This window comes from Suillus subaureus (genome assembly GCF_016647635.1).
Source record: "Suillus subaureus strain MN1 chromosome Unknown BJ212scaffold_4, whole genome shotgun sequence".
In the NCBI taxonomy this organism is placed as follows: Eukaryota; Fungi; Basidiomycota; class Agaricomycetes; order Boletales; family Suillaceae; genus Suillus; species Suillus subaureus.
In genome coordinates this window covers 2,011,861-2,036,455 of record NW_024538560.1, presented here as the reverse complement: position 1 = coordinate 2,036,455, position 24,595 = coordinate 2,011,861, and the positions used below count along the sequence as shown (strand labels likewise).

At 48.0% G+C, this 24,595-nt stretch overlaps 8 protein-coding genes across 8 annotated transcripts; 5 read left to right on the top strand and 3 right to left on the bottom strand.

Moving 5' to 3' along the window:
- Positions 1 to 547: 547 nt before the first annotated feature.
- BJ212DRAFT_1327527 (uncharacterized protein) lies at positions 548 to 2,378 on the top strand. The gene is made up of 3 exons (XM_041334638.1): positions 548 to 990; positions 1,227 to 1,341; positions 1,392 to 2,378. Exons 1-3 carry the CDS (start codon positions 815 to 817, stop codon positions 2,091 to 2,093), a joined length of 993 nt encoding a protein of 330 aa, XP_041198038.1. The 5' UTR covers positions 548 to 814; the 3' UTR covers positions 2,094 to 2,378.
- Positions 2,379 to 2,960: 582 nt separating this feature from the next.
- On the bottom strand, positions 2,961 to 4,719 carry BJ212DRAFT_1327525 (uncharacterized protein). The gene is made up of 5 exons (XM_041334637.1): positions 4,587 to 4,719; positions 4,525 to 4,538; positions 4,275 to 4,475; positions 3,698 to 4,227; positions 2,961 to 3,637 (listed from the first exon to the last, which is right to left on the bottom strand). The coding sequence occupies exons 1-5, from the start codon at positions 4,630 to 4,632 to the stop codon at positions 3,091 to 3,093; spliced, it is 1,338 nt and encodes a 445-aa protein (XP_041198037.1). The 5' UTR covers positions 4,633 to 4,719; the 3' UTR covers positions 2,961 to 3,090.
- A 37-nt stretch (positions 4,720 to 4,756) lies between these two features.
- On the top strand, positions 4,757 to 6,641 carry BJ212DRAFT_712220 (uncharacterized protein). Its single transcript, XM_041343894.1, has 9 exons — positions 4,757 to 4,942; positions 5,060 to 5,119; positions 5,171 to 5,354; positions 5,405 to 5,428; positions 5,481 to 5,534; positions 5,593 to 5,617; positions 5,682 to 5,995; positions 6,043 to 6,382; positions 6,447 to 6,641. Exons 1-8 carry the CDS (start codon positions 4,869 to 4,871, stop codon positions 6,262 to 6,264), a joined length of 957 nt encoding a protein of 318 aa, XP_041198036.1. The 5' UTR covers positions 4,757 to 4,868; the 3' UTR covers positions 6,265 to 6,382; positions 6,447 to 6,641.
- Positions 6,241 to 7,039, top strand: BJ212DRAFT_1327519 (uncharacterized protein; the record flags this gene model as incomplete). The annotated part of the gene is made up of 3 exons (XM_041334636.1): positions 6,241 to 6,382; positions 6,699 to 6,908; positions 6,932 to 7,039. Coding segments are annotated over 2 exons (291 nt in total), but the record flags the coding sequence as incomplete, so codon positions are not given.
- A 463-nt stretch (positions 7,040 to 7,502) lies between these two features.
- Positions 7,503 to 9,933, top strand: BJ212DRAFT_1444835 (permease family-domain-containing protein; the record flags this gene model as incomplete). The annotated part of the gene is made up of 14 exons (XM_041338020.1): positions 7,503 to 7,609; positions 7,696 to 7,973; positions 8,020 to 8,141; positions 8,198 to 8,300; positions 8,352 to 8,441; positions 8,489 to 8,633; positions 8,684 to 8,797; positions 8,842 to 8,877; positions 8,927 to 8,988; positions 9,044 to 9,150; positions 9,203 to 9,268; positions 9,325 to 9,403; positions 9,485 to 9,733; positions 9,794 to 9,933. The coding sequence occupies 14 exons, from the start codon at positions 7,503 to 7,505 to the stop codon at positions 9,931 to 9,933; spliced, it is 1,698 nt and encodes a 565-aa protein (XP_041198034.1).
- A 989-nt stretch (positions 9,934 to 10,922) lies between these two features.
- BJ212DRAFT_712113 (uncharacterized protein) lies at positions 10,923 to 11,304 on the top strand. Its single transcript, XM_041343893.1, has one exon. It carries the CDS (start codon positions 10,983 to 10,985, stop codon positions 11,247 to 11,249), a length of 267 nt encoding a protein of 88 aa, XP_041198033.1. The 5' UTR covers positions 10,923 to 10,982; the 3' UTR covers positions 11,250 to 11,304.
- Positions 11,305 to 15,877: 4,573 nt separating this feature from the next.
- Positions 15,878 to 16,915, bottom strand: BJ212DRAFT_1585262 (uncharacterized protein; the record flags this gene model as incomplete). Its single annotated transcript, XM_041342356.1, has 6 exons — positions 16,768 to 16,915; positions 16,634 to 16,725; positions 16,377 to 16,542; positions 16,299 to 16,319; positions 16,136 to 16,238; positions 15,878 to 15,917 (listed from the first exon to the last, which is right to left on the bottom strand). The coding sequence occupies exons 1-6, from the start codon at positions 16,802 to 16,804 to the stop codon at positions 15,878 to 15,880; spliced, it is 459 nt and encodes a 152-aa protein (XP_041198032.1). The 5' UTR covers positions 16,805 to 16,915.
- Positions 16,916 to 20,019: 3,104 nt separating this feature from the next.
- BJ212DRAFT_1327454 (uncharacterized protein) lies at positions 20,020 to 24,275 on the bottom strand. The gene is made up of 15 exons (XM_041334635.1): positions 23,737 to 24,275; positions 23,542 to 23,683; positions 23,234 to 23,490; positions 22,406 to 23,183; positions 22,249 to 22,352; positions 22,100 to 22,192; positions 21,889 to 22,049; positions 21,602 to 21,839; positions 21,443 to 21,553; positions 21,315 to 21,392; positions 21,147 to 21,266; positions 21,018 to 21,093; positions 20,732 to 20,968; positions 20,484 to 20,670; positions 20,020 to 20,435 (listed from the first exon to the last, which is right to left on the bottom strand). The coding sequence occupies exons 1-15, from the start codon at positions 24,220 to 24,222 to the stop codon at positions 20,360 to 20,362; spliced, it is 3,144 nt and encodes a 1,047-aa protein (XP_041198031.1). The 5' UTR covers positions 24,223 to 24,275; the 3' UTR covers positions 20,020 to 20,359.
- Between the last annotated feature and the right edge of the window lie 320 nt (positions 24,276 to 24,595).

The window sequence follows — 24,595 nt, the reverse complement described above, 5'->3', positions numbered from 1 at the left end:
AAATTGCTCGGGGTCACGACGGCGGCACTTGAGTGTGCGGTGTGATTGGATGCTAATCAACAAGCAAACTAAAGAACCGCTGAATGAAAACGCCCTCAGTTACTAGACTTGTAATGAGCAGAGCAAGAGACGCGAGTTGTGATCACTTCACAAGTTAGGCTGTTAAATGTGGAACTCCAAGCGTGCCAGCATCAGAACGAGCGGGGTACGCGACTGCCTAGGTACATGTTACTCCAAGAATTTCAAACATGGGGCGTGCACTTGTCAATGAAAAATAGCATCGGCTGGCGAGAGTAGCTCTTGAGTGTGCAGAAGTGAAGGAGAACAATGAACAAGGACGGTTGCCATGACTGAGAAGGATATCGACGACAGGTGACAAAGACGATAGCTAGCGTCTATCTCTGAGGGAGTGAGGATATCTGAGACGCCCCGACGTTGGACCTTGCAGCTCATCTGAGGAAAAGACAAGGAACAAAGGAGGGCACTGAAGTATTTATAAATCAGCGAAGATTTGAACTCAGCTTGATATCGCAATGTGCAATGCGCATGCACTCTGGAGCACGCGAAACGAATTGCATGCTTACATCGCGGAACGTTATGAGAGTTTCTGCAACAAAACACGTTCCAGCATGGTGGTATCTGTATTTGTGATTGTTTGGTACACAGGCAGTTTGCACGCATTGACCTCGAGGAGGTGCATGCTCCTGATTATATTTTCATAGCTCTTAGATATCGTTTCTACCGCCCTTCCTTTGTTCACTATTATCTACCAACTGTACATTTTTAACCGAAACACTCAGATCAACGTTTTACGATGGTCTTCAGTCTCTTCGCTCGCAAGCCCGATTCACCACCCAACGCTCAACTACACACACCCTCTCCCTCAATTTCCCACACTGACTCACCAGTACCCCTCTTGCCAACGCCACCACCCAATTCTTGCACCACAGAGACCGAGCCCGAACCCGAGGTAACAGACTCAACAGCCCTGTATGACCTCGTACGCTCCGTCCCTCCCCAAACCCTACATGCATACACCCTCGCCCACCTCTCCCCGACTTCCGATCCCCACTAATACCCCCCTCCCCGCGCATACTCACCGCTCTCGCCCATTTCTTCCACGAACTCTCCCCGCCACCACAACTCCATTGCGTGCGCTGTCACTCCTCTTTCTTTGAACTTTCAAATACAGACACGTCCTGCCGCATTCCACATGACGATGAAAGCGCACTTGTCGATCGTGCTGCGTATGAAACGTTGTGGTCCTGCTGTGGAGGGAGTGTCGAAGGGACAGGTGATATGGGTCCCCCTGATGGTTGGTGTTATGAGGGAAGACACACAGTGAGTATCATCCCGTCTTTCAGATTCAAACACTGATTCCAGATTTATAGACAGACACCAAACGCGCACGTTTCCGTGCAGATTCTACCATCCACGACGATAAACTAGTCTCCTGCGCTACAAGGGGATGCCATGGCCGCAAACGCAAGCGGAGCGCATCCGTCTCCAGCGATGATCTGAGCGCCAGTATAAGGAAGAAAGACAAAGACAAGGTAAACGCAAAAGCAAGTGTCGATGCTTCACCCAAGTCAGCCCGCAAACCCACTTCAAAAGCATCCACACCCAGCCATACACCCAAACCCCTCTCGAGATCCAGTACACTCATATCCTCAGTCACGCTCGTCCAACCACGCATCAAATCCCTACCTAAATCCAACCTCCACCAATCCCACGTCGCATCACCAACTATAGACGCTGTTTCCGACTCCGAAAGCGACGAACAACCACAAGGGTCAGATACCCCTGCACGTCCTACTCGAGAACGCACAAGAACGCGCCCTACTTCTGACGAACGAAAGACCCGCCTTGCTGCAGATGACAAAACGCGTATTCTGGCTGACAAACCACGTACGCGCAGCGCAGCACGAGAAGAGCGTAGTCTTTCACGCACGAGACCGGTTGTGAGAGGCGGTTCTATCCGTGTACTGCGCGAGAGGGAAAGGGAGAAAGAGAAGGGAATGAACGAGTCGGATGGTGATGACAGGGGACGAGGTAGGGGAAGAGAAGTAAAGAAGAGAAGGGTGGGTGTATGAATTGTCTGTGTTGAGTGTGCGGCGTGGATGGGTATGAGTGGCATATAGTATTATTTTGGTATGTCCCTTGTTTAAGTCAGCGGACGAGTACGGCGCTGGCAGTCGATACATCCCATAACCCTCTTTTGTATGTTACTACCCCACTATATGCGGAGATCTACCATTTGTATCTATCCTAACTTAATCGTTGTGCCAGACTACTAGGAGGCAATTTAGTGTCTACCCGCATTAAATCTGACTTTTAAATCGCCCAATTCATGTAAAACCACAACTAAAACGAGTTCACCATCTTCGAACGTGTCTCGAATCTATTTCCCACTGAAAGATACAAAGCGCACTTGGATACCTCCCTCAGTGACGCACTAACAACCTCCTCAGGAGTCCCTTCGCCACTCATCCCAGGCTCACGACACCAGATGTCTCTACATTCCACCCTTTCTGATCAGGACCAAAGAAAGAAAAAGCAGACTTCACGGACGATGGGGGAGGGATCCATCGCGCATGAAGGATGAGAGTGAGCATGAGCATGCGATCCGTCAAAAGAGGGATGGGGCGCTTCGTTCTATCTTCCACTGGCTTATACGATCCAGCAGTCTCGTACTGAGTATATTGGGAATGAGTCTCAAGCTGGCGGGGCGGGGAATGTATATGAAACCGAAGGGGAAGATGCAGTAGTTTTGTAGACGCTCGTGGCTGTCCACCGTTTCAATTCGATTGCTTCGTGCTGGATGCTAAAACCTAGATCAGCAAATTAAATCGATGACAAGGTAGTACTGCGACTACATCTCCCTCCTGTTGGTAATCATAGACTGGCCGTGGATCTCAGCGCTTCTTCGTTTTCTGGAAACAGCAAGATACGACATCACATGCAAAACGAAACATCGATGATATTTCTATGCTCAACGTCGAACATCTTCGCACAGCACAGCCAAATCACAAGCTCATAACACGAAAAACTACACCACAAAATAAGTAGACAACAAACAGCCTACCATTCTCACCGCAAATCAATTTCAACCGTCTCCCCAACCTCCTCCTCACCATCATCAGACTCCACAAAACTCTTCCGGATCTCTTTCTCCACCGGAGGAGGGGGAGGAACTTCCACACTAGATGGCACGACAACCGCTACGGGCGTCATGTCATCTTCATTTGTACGGTTTGAACCTGCCTCGGGCTCGGGCTTGGGAGCAGGCGCTTGTGTAGGAAGAGAGGGGACGGGTGGGACTGCTTGAGCTTGGGTTTGTGACGTCGGGAATTTGAAATTCCTATCCATCGTACCGCTGCTCTTGTGCTTCAAGTCAGAGAGCGGAGGTTTCGGCGGTTGTTCCTCTTCGTCCTCTTCTTCGTCAATCTGTCGTTGCGGGGTTGCGGATGGTGGTGTAGAGCGGCGTATGGCTGGGAGACTTTGGCGCGATGCCGAGCTTTTGTGAGTTGCGCTGGAGCTGGGGAGCGAGGCTTGTGACATCGATTGGGGACGCTGGGAGTAGCTAGAATTCACAGGTGGGGTGACACCGAGATAGTAGCCTGAGATAGGCACCATTCTGAACAAAAGGAACTGTCAACCAGAAGCTCATGGATAGATAAAACGCGCATATGCCTACTTCTTTTCGCTATGGCACGCTAAAATCCACTGCGGTTGAACCACAGGGATGCTTAACTGCAAGGCGCGTTGATATTCTGCACCTGGGGCTGCTGACACACCACCGGTTGCTTGCGCACCTGAGGGCGTAACTGCAGGAGTAGTGCACACGAAATGGGTCGTGTCGATTTGAATCTTGTCGCTCCACTTTGCGCGCATCTCTTTCAAAGCAAGCTTCGCATTTTCCAGCAACACGCTGTCTGTGACATTTGCGAAGCAAACTGAAATTCCGCTTGTATCTGCGATCGTGTGCGTGCGCACGCGGATGAGGTTCGAAGGATAGGTTCCTGCGGAAGTACGGAGGAGGAGCTGGAAAGTGTATTGGGTATCTACGGAGAGCCCAGAAAGCTTTGTAGAGTAGTTGCTGAGTGCATTAGGAATAGAGGCAAGGCGTTGGCCGTTCTTGTATATATCAAGCGAGCGTAATTTCGCGGTGGCAAGCTTGATGGGTGGCCATTCGAGTGTGACGGAGGTTTGGGTGACATTGCGGACCTGACATAACGAGTGAGACGGATTGAAATAAAGTGAGTATTGATTACCTCGAGCTGCGGATTCTCAGGCGAGTGACTTCCAAACGTCTCTAGGATATCTTCTTGAAGCGACCAGAATTCATGGTCTCGTTTCCGCTCCTGAGCCACATTCTGGTGGACCGCGATGTTGACTATGGAACCAGTTGTTGCTCCAGGAGGAAGTAGTACTGATGGAAATTCTATGAGGTGAGCTCGGTCGCCCAGGAGGATCTGCACCGCGTCACTTAATGTTTTGGTGACGTACTGAACTTGGACTTACAGCCATCCCCGCATCTGGAGTTAATATGAGTCTTGTGAACGCGTCGAGTGCCAGTCACTTACCGAGCTTTCCGACCGTAAAAGTGAAACTATCCTGTGCTCTCGTCATGGTTGCTCGTCACGGTGAACAATGTTGAAGCAGTTGAAGGTATGGGTTAACGTGGCTGTGCAATATTATTTCGATTCCCTTATTGGGCTGATAACGTCAGAACCTTCGCATAGGAGACGTTGATCTACACTTTCAACTTTGTCGCAGAGTACTATCCTCGCCCTAATCCTCGTTAGCTTTTAGCTGCCTAAGCATTTCCGCGTAGTATCGCTCCTGGCATAATTCCTCGGGCGAAAATGGCCTCGGCACTTCCACCCATCAATCGCATGTTCATAACTGCAGCTTGGTTAGAATCTATACTCTATGGTGTGCATCCTTTTACTGGGTTGCGTAGAGATTTAGTGCTGATAATCGGTCTGACAGGTGTCAAGTGAGTTCGGGGTCGGAGGAAGGCAAAGGCTTACATTATGCTTACTTTCGTCAATAGCTGCGTGCTTTTTGGTATATGCATGTACTCCCTACTTAATCGGCACAAAACGCTGCATTGGTTCGTATGTTTACTTGTTGAATCTTTTGCTAGCATTCACATTTGTATCAGGGTCAATATTCTTTCTTGCATTTTCCACATCTCAATCGCAACAGCACACAACATCCTCTCCCTTTTTCTCTCTCTGGAGGCCTTCACAAATCCTTCTATATTATCCGTCCCCGATGGAACCATCATATACTTGTACAGGGACACAACCTTGACGAAGGCGATGGGGGCGTTGTTTCTTCTCAACGTGCATATCATATTTCTCTCGTGAATCGCGTCTCATCGTTACTTTTTCAGGTGCTTGCTTTAAATTTACTGCTGGTGAGTAACTACTGGCTCGTGGAGGTGTTGAACTTAACACACGCAACAACAGATCTGGAGGCTTTATGTGGTTTGGAATTACAAGTGGATGCTTGCTTTTGTCATGGTAAGAGATCTGATTTCATTTTACTTATTGTGTATTTTACGATTGGCGATACTGTTAGCTAATCCTGGAAGCTGCACAATTCGGTAGGCTTGTTAACTTAAGTCACCTATCAGATCCTGCACTCACATTAACCATCTCGCCTGTTAGCGACTGGTGCCGCAAACTTTGCCATGCTGACAAGCAGTCACACCTTTTCAAGGGCCGCCGTAGCTTTGGCGAAAGCTAGTTGCGCGCTTGATATCTTTATTACTATCAGTATCACGTCTGGAATCGCATATCGTCTTTGGCGGGCGGCCCGAGATATATCTGGTTTAACTGTTCACAATTCCTACAAATTTGCCATATATACCGTCATCGAGTCCGGCGCAATCTACACCAGTAGCATCATAGTAACGTGCGCTCTGTACGAGTCCGCCAGCCAAGCTTTTGGCGTGGCAGTTAATGTTTCTACCCAGATTGCTGTGGGCACTTTACGTTGCTTCTTCTTTTTAGTCTCACATTCTTCTAGACATTGACCCCTCTGTTTCTCATCGCCAGTATTAGCTTTGGCCTGATGCACAGAGATAGTGCATATTCCGAGGCATCAAACCCTACGGAGCCGACTTTCGCTCGACCAATCCAAGTCACAATCACCCAGGAGACCCGTATCCATCCTATAGATACTACGGATTCTGATACACGATCTAATGGGAAGAGCCAGAGTATACTGGAAGATCAAGGCAATGTGTAGTGACATTAGATAGGAGCATCGCACGGATTCGATTCCTTCTATCGAGGGAGGGAGGGTAGACGTGCCGATATGCAGGGATTTTGCAGTGGTTCATGCTGCGCCTGCGCTGGGAATTCAGGTGAAGATCATACAGTGACCCCAGAGAACTGACAACCCTTGAACATACACGCAATGACGTTTAGCCATACAAATGTTGCCCTCCGGTTTTGACCGTCATTCTACGCACGCTTTCCTAGACCGGGCATCACTGCATCGGTCCCACACTCTTTGTGCGAGTTCCGGAGGTTTGGCGGTGGCCGGATCCATGGATCTACCGTGGCACGCTGATCAGGACCTAGCTATTTTGACGCAGCGTTGACGAGCCTTGACGCGGCAACTGACGTGCAAGCGTTCCTATATGTTCTGCTAGAGGGGATGCGAGGACTTGGTGTAGCGCGTGTTCTTTGCTTCTTTTCCTTCACGCGGGGGCTACCTTTCCTTGTGCAGTGATCCGTTGGTTCGACATTATTGGCGACTCCGCTGATAAAGACACCGGTTTGTGGGTCGTTCGTCCAGGGTTTGCTCCTAACCACTCCCCCAATATTTCCATTATCTATGTTGACTCTATTTATCGCGCAGCTCACTTAATTCCTGTCTATGCACACGTTTCATCTCTTGTAACCTTGAGTTTCATCATTCATACTATTCTTTCAGGTTTTACTATGTAAACAAATATGCTTACTATCATGCATTCGAGATTGCTTTTTAGCCAGTGTCATCTTATGTAAACCTTTCCCTAAATCAAGGTCTTTTGGGTCTTAAAAACATGTCTCCTTCGTACCGAAAGTACTGCATGCAAAATTGCTTGAACTACTCAAAACTTGCCAGATGCCTAGTAGACTACAAGTATCATAATTCATGAATAGAAGATTTAAAATTTACAATAAAACATGAAAAGGTTTAGGAACACTACTATATATGTCAATTTTTAGCAATACCACATGGGAATGTTTATGTAGCTAACTTGGGCTCTATATATACAGCGAGGATTGGGACGAGGATACTCTGCGACAAGGCGTAGAACGTAGGTTTAACCGACGCGGCGGTGGCCAAATCAGGAAAGATTTAGGGTCCGCATTTACGAGAGGACGGCCGTCAAGTCGACGTTGACAACGACATTGGCCAGACCTAAATTGGCCATTTCAAAGCTCGATAACGTAGCCCTTATCTTCGGAAGTTCGACCGCCCGTGCCTGCCACATGTGCTTGCGTCAAAATGATAAAAGCTGGGTCAACCGGAGCCCGATCATTCCCTGGACCCTCCTGGACGCTGACCAGCACTCTGTCTTCGGTTCTCCAGGCACAACGTCACTATGTCGCATGCTTCTATGTCTTCAGTGACCAAAGAACAACCGTCGCCTGTTGCCAATCCCAACCCACGCTCTGTATTCAGTGTCGTACGACAGAAAGTAACTACGAAGCATGGCTGGCTTGGTGACTATGATTATCGATGGCTCTGTCTGCCATCTCTTCCTACAGCTAGACGCAAACAACCGCCATTTTTTGGCATCGATGACGAGCTCCCGCTCGTGCTGGCTATGACAAGCGGGTTGCAGCACGCACTTGCGATGCTTGCAGGTCTCATTGCGCCGCCCATCATCTTTGCCAGTTCCTTGATGCTGGACCCTGCCACATCATCCTACATGATATCAGCTTCACTCATTGGATCCGGTACGTCTAATCATAACGAACTTACACTCACACAGAACTGATTTAGGAACCAGGCATTCTAAGTTTAGTCCAATTGTCACGCTTCAAGTTGTGGGGGGCTATTATCTTGGTACTGGGCTTTTGTCCGTGGTCGGGACGAGTTTTGCTACGCTCAGCACAGCAAATGCCGTATGCGTGCCTCGGTTCTGCGCGTGCGACATTATTGATGAGGTAGATACACGCAGATTTTCAATATGATGTACGCCAACGGCACATGTCCTTCGACAACTGCTATGGATGGCACTATCACGCGAAGTCCATGCCCAGATGCCTATGGGATGCTACTTGGTAAGTCGATCCCGAGTTCCCAGCGACAGCTAATTTACCGACGTCGTGAAGGTACCTCCCTTATCTGCGCATTTTTAGAGATCGGATTGTCATTTCTTCCTCCGCGGGTTTTGCAGCGGATTTTTCCTCCCATGGTTACTGGTATGATTACACGACTCGGCCTCGGTCTAAAAGTTCACCTATCTCAGGCACCGTTATCCTCATGATCGGGGCATCTCTTGTCGGGTCTTCTGGCATCCTTGATTGGGGTGGTGGTTCGAATGGGTGTCAAGCGCGCCCAACTAGCGGGATCTATCAGCTATGTCCAACAGTTGGGTCTCCCCATGCTTTACCGTATGTCTGACGCACTTGAAAATAGTATATTAATAACGCTTGTATGACAGATGGGGCTCTCCTCAGTTCATAGGTCTTGGATTCCTCTCTTTCGTGAGCATAATTCTCACAGAACTCTTCGGCTCTCCATTCCTCAAGAATGCGAGTATCATCGTCGGCTTGCGGTGGGATGCATCGTTGCTGGCGCGGCCGGGTACATTGACGGAAGCACCATCACGAGTGCACCTGCAATCACATTCTTATGGTAATATATCTATTCTTGCATGTTAACACGAATTTTGAATGTTGGGCAGGGTACATCGATTCAAGATCAATGTGTACCCACCAGCTATTTTGCCTATGCTGGCAGTTTACGGTAGGCATATCCCCCTCACCTGGGACAGGCTGGCTAAATGAAACGCCGACGTCAGTATCAACGACAATGGAAGCAATTGGCGACATAACTGCTTCTGCGGAAGTGTCCCGTATCCCTGTTGAGGGAAAAGATTTTGATTCAAGAATACAAGGCGGTGTTCTGGTCCGTCTTTTCATGGACATGGTTACCAATGATGTTCTGATCCATGTTGCAGAGCGATGGGATAGGAGGATTTATTTCTGCCCTGTTTACCGTCACTCCTCTATCGGTATTTGCTCAGGTGTGACAAGATCTTCTATCATTGCGGTGCTTGATCTCATCTTGTGCTTGGCGTAGAATAACGGTGTCATTTCTGTCACTCGCTGTGCAAACCGCACAGCAGGAAGGTGGTGTTGCGCCTTCCTTATCATCTTCGGTTGCCTCGAAAGATCTCGGGATTCTTCCTCGCAAGTATGTCTTATGCGCTGGTCTTCTTCCAGGCACTTACTATTTACAGTACCCAACCCCGTCTTGGGTGGTGTGACGACGTTCCTCTTCGCAAGCGTCGCCGTCTCAGGTCTCCGCGTTCTTTCCTACGTCAAGTACACGCGGCGCGACAGATTCATCCTCGCTGCAGCATTGTCGTTCGGCATAGGGGACCTTCTCGTGCCTGATATCTTCACTTATCTATTTGATGGTGTGGATAACCCAAGTAAAGGCCTCCAAGGGTTGTTTGAGAGCATCACGATTGTGCTAAGCACGCCCTGTCAGTTTACAAGTTTCACACATTGTCACTATTGCATGATACTAATACCATTGATGATAGTTTTGGTATCTGGCATCGTTGCCTTGGTGCTGAACCTAATACTCCCGCAGGATATGTTACAGCAGGACGAAGATAAGGAGGATGTGGAAGTTACACAGGATTTGGAGATTCAGGTGCTAGAACAGGAGCGAATGATGTGATCGTACGGCGCACACCAGTTTCGACGTGGATACACTTGCAATGGGCCTCCTGCAGGTCAAGCCAGCAGGTTGAACATTTAATCTCATATGTGTTCCGTTCGTGAGTGAAATAGTCTACATATCGCTGTGTGTGGTTGAATCTGCAGGAAAGGCTGGAAGGTCATGATGTCATAGGACTGATGTGAATTGATTGCTTATCGAAAATTTGATTGCACTGTCAGTGCTATCGAAGTCTAGAGCCTTAATTTGATATTGCTGACTGAAGCCTCCAGCTTTGAGAAGTCGAAGTGTTTTACCCCGCACTTTTCGCCACTGGTGTGCCGATGACGCTTTTATATGTAATTCCTTTTCCATCCACCATCGGGCCAACAACCGGCGACAGGAATAACTGTCCTGGCTTCGGATGTTGACCTGACCTCGCCGTGCACCCTCTAGTCCAGCAACGAGTGATGCCACTAGGTCATCAGTGTGGGTTTCTCATCGAATTCAATATCCCTTCATTTTCTACATCTCAACTAATACTGCTTTCCAGGTCATCCGTGGTGGCCATCCTGGACTACTCAAGGACTACCTCTCCCTATTTATGTCCTGGTATAAATCACCTGGATTTTCCCGATTGTCTTCCAGTTCGGCTCATTGTCGTTCCGCATTTTTTTGCGCCTCCAGATAGTCATGCACGTGCACTGATTAATTTGGAGATGCAACATTGCCAAAGCCCAACTCTGACGTGGAACAGGACACGATAAACAGATTTCTTAACTCGTTTGGTTCATCAGCTACATTTATGAGATAGTGGGTATTCTGTATGCCCGAGTGGCCCAATAAGTCAGCCAGTAGCGGCAAAGTAGCGGGTGCACACGTATCTCACTCCTGAAAGGCTCGAACGTTCTCAACGTCAGCACAAATATGACGTAGTGCTTGAGGTTCCGAATTCCTGACTACCCGACAGGGAACTACTATGTCGCGATCTTCTATGTCTTCAGTAACTAATGAACATCCATCGCCTGCAGCTGATCTCATTCTGCGCTTAGATCTGTATTCAGCGTCGCATGACGCAAAGTGACCGCGAAGCACGGCTGGCTTGGTCTCCCGTCTCTGTCATGGCACCTCCCATAATCTTTTCCACCTCCTTGGTGCTGGACGCTGGTACGCCATCCTGCATTATATCAGTTTCACTCGTTGGATGCGATGCATTTGCTCACGATAAAGTTACCTCATGCAGAGCTAATTCTGGGATCAGGCATCCCAAGTCTAGTTCAACTGCTTGGGATAGAATAATGGTGTCATTTCTATCATTCACTGCGCAAATCGCGTAACAGGCACTGTAGATAGTGTTGTACTTTCCTCATTTCTTCGGTGTCCTCGGAAATATTTCTGGGATCTTCCTTGCAAGTATGCGTTGTGTCTCGTACCTCTTCCAGGTGTGCTAATCATGTCCAGTACTCAATCCTTGCCACAACCTTCCGTCGCTGCCTCAGGCTGGTCTCCGTGTTCTTTCCTTCGTCAAGTACGCGCGGCGTGCCAGATTCATTCTTACCGCAGCGTTGCCGATCAGCATTTGGGACCTCCTCGCACCGATATCTTTGCCTTTTTGTTTGATGGTGCGAGCAACCGAAACAATGACCTGCAAGAATTGTTTAAGAGCATTACTATCGTATTGCGCACACCCTGTGAGTGGACAAGCCCTGATCATCCCTATCACACTGAATCCTGGACTGCAGTGTTGATATCCGGGTTTTTGCATTAGTGCTGAACTTGCTACTACACGAGGATGGTTGCAACAAAATGAAGGTGAGGAATTAACCCATATCTGTGAAACTTCTCCATCGATGGATCATAGATGGTACACGGACCGCCATATCGCACGGAACACCGTTTCGCACGATTTATTTACTCCCATTGGAAAAAAGGCTTAAGAAGGAGAGACTTTCTGAGTAGGACTAGAAGTACAAGTGGTAGGGGTAGCAGCAGCCCCCTGACGAGCTTTCGCAGGCTCGAAACCACTGCCAATCCGCTTTATTAGCCTTGCCTTCCCCATGTTAACAGCACCCTACCTTAGGGAACAGTGGACCGCAGCAAGGTGCGAAAAGGGTGGTCAGTCTAGAGCCACTCCGCATGGACTAAATTCTATGCCGCCTCGTTCCTCGGCGACTTAAAAACACATCTATTCAGATATTACGTAAGCAGTTGGAAGTTGAACCCATTGCAACGGCTGATTGCAACCGCTTTCGCTTTCTGACACTGAGGCCATAGTATGTCCCTCTAATTTGCCCATACTAACCATGTTCAATAAGCCCGTCATCGGTACCGGCTACATCCCGCCACATCTCCAGAGCTTCTATGCGCAAAAGTAGCCTCGAACACTACAAACTCGATCATCCAGATTCCATGGCACAAGAACCGGCACTTTGGTATGCAATTTGTATTATGTTCAATAGTACACTCACATGCAACATGTATAATGGTTCCGTGTAGAATTGCGTGCGCTAGAGTGGAAACACGAACTGGTGGGGCCATCTAGTAGGTCATCGCTAATCGCCACCGGAAATCCGATCAACAACATGTTTTCGAGTTGCCAATTCAAAACCCCGAATCCAAAATAATCCAACATTCAACCATAGCTGACTTGGGATGCCTATTCGATGATCGTTAATCAGGGTTTGAAACGACTGATCGTCGATTATCCTCGATGGTAATAACAAATCACGCACACTGATGATGCTGACAGCTAGAGGAGACCAAAGGAAGCCTCGCAACCGTAGGATCTCCGCTACGAACGTTTCATGGAACAGAAGCTCAACATATCACCGGGTGGACTACTACGTCTTTGGGTGACGACTCAATTCAAATTCAAGCATCGCCAATCAAGTGAATCAGGTGGACAGTGTATATTGTCTTCCTGTCTGCCGCGTGGACACCTGAAACAACCACATTGACTGATATGGAAAGTTGCGGCGACGCGACTTGAACGCATGAGCTCATTCGTTTAGATCATCAAGGAAGGTACTTATGATAATAGTGTAATGTTTTGGGCGTTTAGTAACAGGTTAATGTCATAAAGCATATTTAGAACGCCCCATCACACGTACCTCTGCAGCTTCAAGCAAGACGCCATCCTGCCGCACACACAAAGTCTACCTCAACAGTGCTGCAGCTCCACTAAATGGCGGCACTCATTCCAAGCACCAGACCCATTCGAACATTCGAAGATCACGGGGATCGCGTGATCGCAGTTGCGGTTTTCCGCGACGAACGCATGGTCACAGGTTCGTATGACGGGATGCTTTGTTTGTGGGACTTGAAAACAGGCGGAGTGTTGAAGAAGATGGAGGGACATCGTAGTCGGGTGCGAGCTTTGGCGGTATCGCCAGATGGGAAATGGATAGCAAGCGGTGACGAGAGCGGAGAGCTCATCGCTTGGCATGGAAGAACTGGGGAACGACTCAACCAAGCGGCCAATAAAGCCCACGACGGCTGGATATTTTCGCTTGACTTTTCACAGGATTCCAGTGCGCTGGCTAGTGGATCATCCGACACCACCACGAAGCTATGGAGCACATCCGAGTCAACATGGCAGAACCAATATTCACTCAGTTGCGGTGGAAATGTTCGCTGCGTTCAGTATTCGCCGGAGGACAGCTACTATCGAGCCCTTCTTGCGATTGCAACGGACTACAGTGTCCAAATTTACCAGAATTACCGTGACACTTCAAACGGATATCATTACAATTACAATTACAACCACAATTACATACCTCCACGTGCACTCCCCACTCAGTTGACAAGAACAATTAGTGGAGGATTCAACTACTCACTCGCATGGACGCCCGATGGCTCACGGCTTCTCTCGGGGGGTAACGAGACTGATCCTACCATACGAGAGTGGGACACATCATCCTGGCAGCAGGTCGGTGATCCATGGAAGGGCCATTTCAACAATATCTACGCCATGTCTCTGAACTCTAGCGGTACTCTCCTTGCCTCCGCATCCCATGACAACCGTGTCCGCCTCTGGCGACTCTCAGATCGACGAACCATTGCCATATTCAAGCACTCTGGGAAGGTGAACTGTGTCACGTTCTCTGCGGATGACAAGCATATCCTCAGTGGAGGTGTGGATAAAAAGATCTCGGAGTGGCCAACATCCGAGGACGCTTTGCCGGAGGATGGTCCAAATGATGGCTTCATGAAGGAGCAGGCGACACACCAGGTAAGTTTGTTTTCATTTTCCCGCCCATTCATTATCTAAACGTCTTTGTTATGCTAAGGCTCAAACTTACTCTGATTTCACGGCATGTTCCCATCTTTGACTCCTATAATAAAATATGAACATGATTTACGTAGATCCTCAGTATGAACTCGACGGCCCGCAATGCATGCATAGTCGCAGACTGGCCTACTGCTGCAAAGGTGCTAAATCTAGATATTTACAATGACGTCAACGAGCACACTGCCTATGCTAATCGAGCATTTATTATGGCGCGACAATGCTACTGGGACTACGCGCTTAAAGATGCAATTCAGGTGAGACTGACTGACCCATCATGACCTCCTTACAAATGTTCACTTTGATGATGGTGCAGTCCATCAGCATTCAGCCATCGTTGGTAGGCCATATCTCCAAGGGTATTGCCCTCTGCGGAAAAAAGCAGGTTCTGGCCGCAAGGATATCGTTTGATCTCGCATCCCTGTTCACGAACGGAGATTTGAAAACCGATCACTTCCTTTTCTTGATTAAGGCACGTAATATTTTATTAGCATACTCCGTCCTTCATTGCGGTTTTTAGGCCATTGCGTTGTTCAATGCAGATGAACATCAAGAGGCAATCCTTCGCATCGGAGAGCTAGCTGCGTGTCCTGATGCCGATCCTATTGCTTGTCGTGTCGTGGAAGTGAGTACCATGCGCTCGATCATATCAGGATCATGTGCCATCATTGATTTTTCTTGCCTTTCGTACACCAGGCCTACCTACGTGTCCAACTGGGAAATATTGCCTTGGATAGTGCGCGGCTACAACGAAGCTGTTGAACACTTCACTGCTGCCGTGAATGCTAGCACTTTCTTTTACAAATCGCCAATTCATCTGATGTACGATGAGTTTGTAGCGGTACGGTGATATGACGCAACCGAAAATTTTTCATGCTCAATTGCATGTTTTCTGCAGCTCTTTGGCTGGGACCTCAAATCCTTGTGGCAAACTGCAAACCAGCAACAGTGTCATGCACTCTTTCGAGCAGGTAGTTTTGGAGCAGCCATCGAATCGTATCAGTCCATTATGGATAAGACTGATGAGGATATGAAAGCCAGCTTACGTGCTTGGTTCACTGGTAAGTGTCTCAGTAATATCTCCCTGTCTCTCGGTCTATAATCATCAACTGCACTTCGCTCAGCTCTCCAGTAAGATTGAAACGCACTTCCCATGGAGATGGTGCGCTCGCAGCCAGCGGTTACTCATATAGTTTGGAACAGAGATCCTAGAGTAGTTTTCATTTGTACCTTGACGGTAGCTGTCTTGTTCAAATAGCCCTTGGTGCTTGTGTTATAATATACTAGCCCAGTTGAACATGTGTACCCTGTTTCCGAGTAGCTGTACTTTCACTTGAAACCACTCCTGAACATCGTCTCGTGCGTCTGTCTTGACGTTTCAGACTGTGAGTTAAGTGCGATCAAACATATGTTCGTATGAGATGAATGGCATTTTCAGGAGCCAACTATGTATAATGCTGCTGAAGAGTTCGACGAAGATTGATGAATGACCAGGGGGAGTTAATCCACTGAAGATACATAAAGTAATGACAGACTTTTATATCTAAGTGAGTGGCGGTACAAAGGGAATCCCGTAGCCAGCGGAATGACACTCCTTACACATTGGACATGAATTGGAGAGAGGATGGGAACGAGAACATGGTAAGCGAGATGCATACCAGTACCATTAATTTAGGATTAAACAAATGATGCTTGATCAAAAGTATTGACGAAATGCCTGCATGTTGAGAAATGCATTCTACAAGCCAAAGGAGATGTGGCACTTCCACCAGCAGTTGAACACGCTCGATGTGAATCCATAAATAAAATGGTATCCAGAAGAGATGATTGCGTGAATGCAAGGTATACAGTGAATCATGCATAGGAGGGACGAAATGTGTAGTTACATCAGATTCCCTTCGCTCCTCCGGTAACAAACTGGATGTGTGAACTCACAAAGCAATCTTAGCGCTTACTCCACTGGCGAGCATACTCATGCCTTCACTGGGCTCCTCGTGGCTGTAAATGTCTGTCATGCCATCTATGCAGCTGGCATGAACTACGTAATGATACAAGAATAACAAAAGGTCTTGTGGCGATCGTTGTAAAGGTTGCGTACATAGCACACAAATTGTTCTTGCTAGAATAGGCATCGAGTTTATCAATGACGCAGGAGTACAGCAATAAGTTTTCGCACATTTCATGAAAAACCCGCTATTCTGGCCCTTTGATCGCGTTTTGGCAAGGTCGGAACTGTCACCGTTGAGGATTGTTTGGCATCCCTCCAGAAGGGAGATTTGAAGGTGGAAGTCATGAAGAATCTTGACCAACGCTTCTTTGAGGCCAGGAATTTCCAACCCGTTCTTGATCCGACGAATCAAGCGGATGGAGTCAATTTGAGTTCAGACTCAAAGTTGTGATCTCTTCAAAGATTATGTAAACAGGTGAAAGTACCACCGACGGTTGATCTCCAATTTGCCCATACCAACCGTGATCGATAAGCCCGTTATCGGTACTGGCCACAATCCGCCACATCTCCAGAGTTTCTATGTGCAAAGTAGCCTCAAACTCTACAAACAAACACGAACTAGTGGGGTCATCTAGTAGGTCATCGCCAATCGCCATCCTCAACCACCGGAAATCCGATCGTCATGTCTTCCAGTTGCCGATTCAAAACCCAGAATCCAAAATAATCCAACGTTCAACCATAGCGACTTGGGGTAAATAGTAAATACCTATTCGATGATCGTTAATCAGAGTTTGATTGTCGATTATCTTCAATGCCAATGGCAAATCACACATACCCATGACGCCGACAACCAGAAGAGATCAAAGGAAGCCTCGCAACCGTAGGATCCGCTCCGAACATTCCATGGGACAGAAGCTCAACCGAGTAGAACACTATGTCTTCGGATGACGACTTGATTAAAATTCGAGCATCGCCAATCAGGTGAATCAGGTGAACCGTATTCCTGTCTGCCGCGTGGACACCTGAAACAACCATGTTGACTGATATGGAAAGTTGCGGCAACACGACTTGAACGCATGAGCTCATTCGTTCAGATCATCAAGGTACCTGTGATAATAGCCTCATGTTTTGAGTATCTAGTGAGAGGTCAATACTATGGGGCAGGTTTAAAACGCCCCATCACACGCACCTCCGCAACTTTGAGCAAGACACTGTCCCCCCACACAGTGCACACCAAGTCCACCTCAAGTGCGCTGCAGCTCCACTAAAATGACGGCGCTCATTCCAAGCACTACGCCCATTCGAACATTCGAAGATCACGGAGATCGCGTGGTCGCAGTCGCAACCCTCCACGACGAACGCATGGTCACGGGCTCATATGACGGGATGCTTCGTCTGTGGGACTTGAAGACAGGTGCAGTATTAAAGAAGATGGAGGGGCATCGCAGTCGGGTGTGGGCATTGGCTGTTTCACTAGATGGAAAATGGATAGCAAGCGGTGACGAGAGCGGAGAGCTCATCATCTGGCATGGAAGAACTGGGGAACGACTCAACCAAGTGATTAATAAAGTCCACGACGGCTGGATATTTTCCCTTGACTTTTCAAGGGATTCTTGCAAGCTGGCCAGTGGATCATCTGACACGACCATGAAGCTATGGAGCGCACCAACGTGGCAGCACTTGTGCAATGTGCAAAATTCATTCAGTTGTGGTGGAAATGTCCGCTGCGTTCGGTATTCGCCATCTAACCACTGGCGGGAACTTCTTGCAGTTGCAACGGACAACAATGTCCAAATAGTCCAAACTTACTGGAGGTACAATTACAATACTCCATCACTATCCATTCTCCCGACGACAACGATTGGCGGAGGATTCAATTACTCACTCGCATGGACGCTCGATGGCTCACGGCTTCTCTTGGGGGGCAATGGGAATGATCCCACCATACGACAGTGGGATACATCGACCTGGAAGCAGGTTGGTGATCCCTGGAAGGGCCATTTTAAGAATATCCATGCCATTTCTCTGAACTCTAGCGGCACTCTCCTTGCCTCCGCGTCTCATGACAACCGTGTCCGCCTGTGGCGACTCTCAGATCGACAAACCATTGCCATATTCAAGCACTCTGGAGAGGTGAACTGCGTCACGTTCTCTGCGAATGGCAAGCACATCCTCAGTGGAGGTGTGGATAAAAAGATCTCAGAGTGGCCAACATCCGAGGATACTTTTCCAGAGGATGGTGCAAATGATGGCCTTATGAAGGAGCAGTTGACGCACCAAGTAAGTTTGTTTTCATGTTCCTGTCCATTCATTGTCTAAGCGTCTTTTTCACGCCAAGACTCAAAGCTACTCTGATTTCAAGGCATGTTTCTACTTTTGACTCTTATAACGCAACGTGAACACGATTTGCGCAGGCCCTTGCTATGAACTCGACAGCCCGCAACGCGTGCATAGCTGGGGACTGGTCTACTGCCGAAAAGGTGCTAAATCTGGATATTGACACTGACACCAACAAGCACACCGCCTATGCCAATCGCGCATTTTTTATGGCGCGAAAACGCAACTGGGACCGAGCGCTTCAAGATGCAATTCAGGTGAGACTAGCTGACCCATCATGACCTCCTTACAAAAGTTAACTTTGACGATGGTCTAGTCCGTCAGCATTCAGCCATCGTTGGCAGGCCATATCTCCAAGGGCATTGCCTTCTGCGGACAAAAGCAGGTTCTGGCCGCAAGGATATCGTTTGACCTTGCATCCATGTTCACGAACGGAGATTTGAAGACAGATCACTTCCTTTTCTTGATCAAGGCACGTAATATTTTCTAGTATACTTCTTGCTTCATCGCGGGTTTTAGGCCATTGCGTTGTTCAATGCAAATGAACATCAAGAGGCGATGCTTCGCATCGGAGAGCTAGCCGCGTGTCCCGATGCCGATCCTGTTGCTTGTCGTGTCGTGGAAGTGAGTACCATGCGCTCGATCATATCAGGTTCATGTTCCGTCATTGATTTTTCTTGCCCTTCGTGCACCAGGCCTACCTACGCATCCAGCTTGGAAATATTGCCTTGGATGGCGTACGCCACAACGAAGCTGTTGAGCACTTCACTGCCGCCACCAATGCCAGCACTTTCTTTTACAAATCGCCAATTCATTTGATGTACGACGAATTTGTCGCGGTACGCTGATATGACGCAACCGCACACTGTGTCGTGCTTAACTGCGTGTTTTCCGCAGCCCTTTGGCTGGGACCTCAAGTCCTTGTGGCAAACTGCGAATCAGCAACAGTGTTATGCACTCTTTCGGGCAGGTAGTGTTGGAGCAGCCATCGAGTCGTACCAATCCATCATGGATAAGACTGATGAGGATATGAAGGCCGGCTTACGTGCTTGGTTCACTGGTAAGTGTCTCAGTAATCTCTCCCCGTCTCTCCGTCTACAATCATCAACTGCACTTCACTCAGCTCTCAAGTAAGATTGAAACGCGCTCTACGCTTCCCATGGAGATGGTGCGCTCGCAGCCAGCGGTTACTCATATAGTTTGAAACACAGAAATCCTCGAGTAGTTTTCATTTGTACCTTGACGGTAGCTGTTTTGTTCAAATAGCCCTCTGTGCTTGTGTTATAATATGCTAGCTCACTTGAACATGTTTACCCTGTTTCCGAGTAGCTTTACTTTCACTTGAAACCACTTCTGAACATCGTCTCGTACGTCCGTCTTGACGTTTCAGGCTGTGCGATCATCATATGTGAAACTTCATCTCATAACCTCGACGAGTTCTGTATCTCCAGTGGAGAGCAGGTCGGACAAGGGACTTCACTAGAAAGATTAACAATGCTGAAGCACATTTACACGCAGGCCACAACGTGTGACGGGCTAAACATATTTTTGTATGAGATGGATGACGTCTTTAGGAGCCAACAGAGGTGCAAGATGTTGCGGAAGTTGGGCGTGAATTGGGGAAAGGATGGGAACAAGAACATGCGATGTATATCAATACCATTAATGTAGGATCAAACAAATAACGCTTGATCAAAAGTACTGACGAAATGCCTGCATGTCGAGAAACACATTCTACAAACCAAAGAGATGTGGCACTTCCACCAGCAGTCGAACGCGCTCGTTGTGAATGCGTAAGTAAAATGGTATCCAGAAGAGATGATTGCGTGAATGCAAGGTATACAGTAAATCATGCAGAGAGACAAAACATGTAGTTACATCAGATTCCCTTCGCTCCTCCGGTAACAAACAGGACAACCCTGATGAATTCTAGCTCGTACCACAGAAGCGCTACCGAACAAAATGAGAAATGAGAAAAATGTAGATGTGTGAACTCACAAAGCAATCTTAGCGCTTACTCCACTAGCGAGCATACTCATGCCTTCACTGGGCTCCTCGTGGCTGTAAATGTCTGTCATACCATCTATGCAGCTGGCATGAACTACGTGATGACACAAGAATAGCAAAAGAAGGTCTTGTGGTAATCGTTGTAGGGGTTGCGTACATAGCACACAAATTGATCTTGCTAGAACAGGCATCGAGTTTATCAATGACGCAGGGGTGGGTACAGCAATAAGTTTTCGCACATTTCATGAAAAACCCGCTATTCTGGCCCTTTGATCGCGTCTTGGCAAGGTCGGAGCTGTCACCGTTGAGAATTGTTTGGCATCCCTCCAGAAGAGAGATTTGAAGATGGAAGTCATGAAGAATCTTGATCAATGCTTCCTTGAGGCCAGGAATTTCCAACCCGTTCTTGATCCGACGAATCAAACGGATGGGGTCAATTTCAGCTCCGACATTTTCCAGTAGACCGCGGATGAAAGCTACAAAGAGTAAGAGCCATGCATAAATTGGGGTTCATCAATCGCTTACTCGGACGTGTTTCAGAATATTTGAGAAGGTCTTCCCAAAGGTCGTCATCACTTTGCTCTTTAGCGAACTCGATGGCCTATATTTGCTGAATGTCACTGTTTGTTGGTCTTCATCTGCCCAATCACGTACCATATGCACGTCGCCTAGGCGCTCTATAATGAGCGTTAACGCCTTCTTGTTGTTGCCCATGCGACCAAGTAAGAACACCATCTCGGTTACAAGATCCCTGTTCTTGCACTCGTTATACGCCTGAAGGATGTCAGATAACAATATGACCAGCTTCAATAAATGACGGACCGTCTCAAGATTGTATGAAGTGCTTGCCCGAAGATAATCAATCAGGCGGTGTGTTGCAAACTCGGCGAACAGCGTAACCTGTAAATCGATACAACAGGTATTCAAACTCGTATCACCGGTGGGCTTACCTGAAGATCGGCGAACTCGAACCCAAGCTGAGAGTCCTTTTTAAACAAGGCATCTAGGTAAAGGAAGAGGTAGAAGGGGCGATCACGGAGCTGCTGAACCACGCGAACGATCTGTCCAACTGTTCAGACAAGTTAAAAGATAGGAGAATATGATCGCACAGGTATAGAATGAATATGATCCACCAGTAGAGCGATTGCTTCGCTGGAACTTGCTTCAGCTTCTGTGCCTTCTTGTTTCCGCTTCTCAAGGAGCTCTTGATCAAACTCGATCAACAATAGAACTTGATCTTTCACATCGGTGAAGAGATTATGTTCCCGGATGAGTTCAAATACATTCTGTCGTCTCAGACGGAGGAAAAACGGGAGGGCTTTTCCGTATTGTCGATTAGCAGTATAACTGGAACCGAGGTCAGCGAGAATTAAACAACTCCATGGGTTACACAAACAGCTCAGCTAAACATTCCATGAGAATGACAGTGTCCGGTGCGGGTAGGCTTCTTGAGGATGATGATGATGGCGATCGGTCAAGTTCTGCTTGCACTGCAACAATGACGGCGGATACATCATAAATCGACTTCGGCCACTCATTGATAGTGCGCATTAGAGACTATACAACAAATCAGTGCTAATTACGTCCAGGACATTCACATGATATACCTGCCTATCATGCACAAGGAAGTGGGCAAGAATCATCTCATAGACCAGGTGGCCAAGTTGAGGTGCCTCCGTGGGGACATGAGGAATGATTGCCTGCGAAAAAAATAACAGCTAAGCTGCGCACACATGACATTACAGAGTCAACGCACCTGCAGTTGCTGACTTTGAGCAAAAACAAAAATCCAATTTTCCCAACGTTCGACGTCTGTGCTACAGACCGTTGGGCAGAGGCTTGCAGCCTTAGCAAAGTTGCCTGACAACATTTTAAGCTGAGATCTGCAGAAACGGTATCAAACATGGTTTTACCTTCAGCCACCAAATGTCTGATATATCGCTCTCCTATAGCGATAGGACTGATCTCAGACTGATCGCCATCCGCAGAGCATTCGTTATCGTCAAGCTTCCCTACTTCTTCGAGAGCTTCGTCATACAGCTGATGATCTACGAGCCACAAGATGTGGTCTTTCCTGTCCCTGGGCCGCACGATGACAATATCTTTAGGGCTAATTACGACGTGGCATCTTCCTGATTTCCCTGGCGAACTCGACCCGTCGACCTCCACCATCACATAGTCGTTGCAACTCCATGCTTGATAATTCGTGACACCAAGCGCATCGGCTGATAGCTCTTCACCTGTGTGAGAGATTATCCGTAGTTCAGGACGCTCAGCTGTTTTACGAGCTTGTCTTGCACGATCTTCCGTCATTTCGTCGCCATATGTATCTGGTGCTTGGTAGGCCAATATCAAGAATGATTGCGGCGTTTTGTCCTGCGCAGAAGATCCATCCTTGGATCTTGGCATCGAGGGTGAGTTTGATACAATCCCTGAAACCATGCAGTCAAGCTGGAATGCGGCGGTGATCTCAACGATGAAAGGAGGTTGATTAGAACTGCCCGATGCGGTTGCAGTATGAGGGCGTTCTCGAATGCACGCGATCTTTATGTAGTCCGCCCATCCTATCAGGAGAGTCGTATCATCTTGCCAATGTAAAGTGCACTTGAAAAGGTCTGCACGAGGGCTATCAGCTGGGCGCTCGATGAATGTGATGCGCATCTGGGACTGTGTGTCATAGATCTTGACGCCCTGTTCATGGACAGTGTAAATATAGCCAGGATATATCAATGTGAACCCACCAAGTCATTCGCCCACGCAATTAGGCGTTCCCGCCATCGTACATGCCACACTGGACCTTCACCAGAGTGGAGGACTGTTTCCTTATGCCCCAGCCAGCCCTTTTCTCTCAGTACCAGTGTTCCTGCCATGCCTCCGCATACAAACGATCGAGTACTTTTCTTCCCAAAATTAGGTTCTAGTGCTATAGTCCGGATTGGTCGCTTCATGTCGAACATGTATGACTCATGGGTCGAGAGTGATTGAATAACAACCTGTCCTAATTGTGAAGTTATTAGAATTTAATGGCCGAGCCAGAACCCACCCCTACCATCGATGGAGGCAGTCGCGACGAAGTCCGCAGTACTGTCAAACTCTGCATCACTCACTGAAGCTTGATGAGGTTTGTACGACTTGATGCGTTTACCCGTTAAATCGACAATGTGAACAATACCATTGTGCGTTCCAAGTGCCTAGATAATTCGGGGTCACTCTTTTCCCGCCCACATTAGAATGAAAGCTTTACCAGAAGGTTATTTGATACTGCAAGAGCAGAAGCCGAGTCCTTTTTGAGAAGGTCGTTGATCGCCCCGCTCATACGCTCATATTTCAGAGTTGGTTCATCCTCCTCTTCGTCTTCGTAGTCATCTTCCCCTTCCTCATCTTCCCCCTCCACTTCCTCATCATCCTCCTCCCCTTCCTCATCATCATCTTCCTCTCCGCTTTCAGACTCCTCCACGCCGCTTTCAGGCTCACGCGCTGCATTCTCTGAGTCCACGTATCCTGTGTCTAAGGCGTTCTTGTTGTCACTAGATGAGTTCATGTGTCGCAGTTCTGCCTTCGTATTTCCGTTGGTAGAATGATGAATCCCGTTCAATGACAAGGGCACGTCATTGGTATTGTAATCATCCGCGGAAGGGTTGCATCCGTTCGTTAAGACATCGGAAGAAAAAGGACGGGTGTCCTGCCAAGGGTCAAGCTCTGGACCATTTAGAGGAGCTGTGTCAGCCATAAGAAAGCTCCCAGCAGGTTTGCAAGCGTAGGGTACAATTGAAACTACCAAGACCAACTACTACTTCGCACTTCCACTGTACATCTGCAAATAGACTGTTTGCACGTGTTAGAACCCAAAGGTTGGTGCCAAATAGACAAGCCAATTTCACTTCTTCCTTGCCCTAAAACCTGGCGGCTCGGGCCAACGGGACGGTCAGGCAGATAGAGTTGCAGACGGGGTTGTTAGAAAGTACAGATATCGTGCGGCTCTCACGACGCGTGACATAATTCAATGCGAGAACGAGGCGCGTTGTGATTGTAGTGAACAACAGAGGCGTTCGAACAGACTTATATACTAGCATCGGGATGCGTCTCCAGTAGCCTCCCTCAAC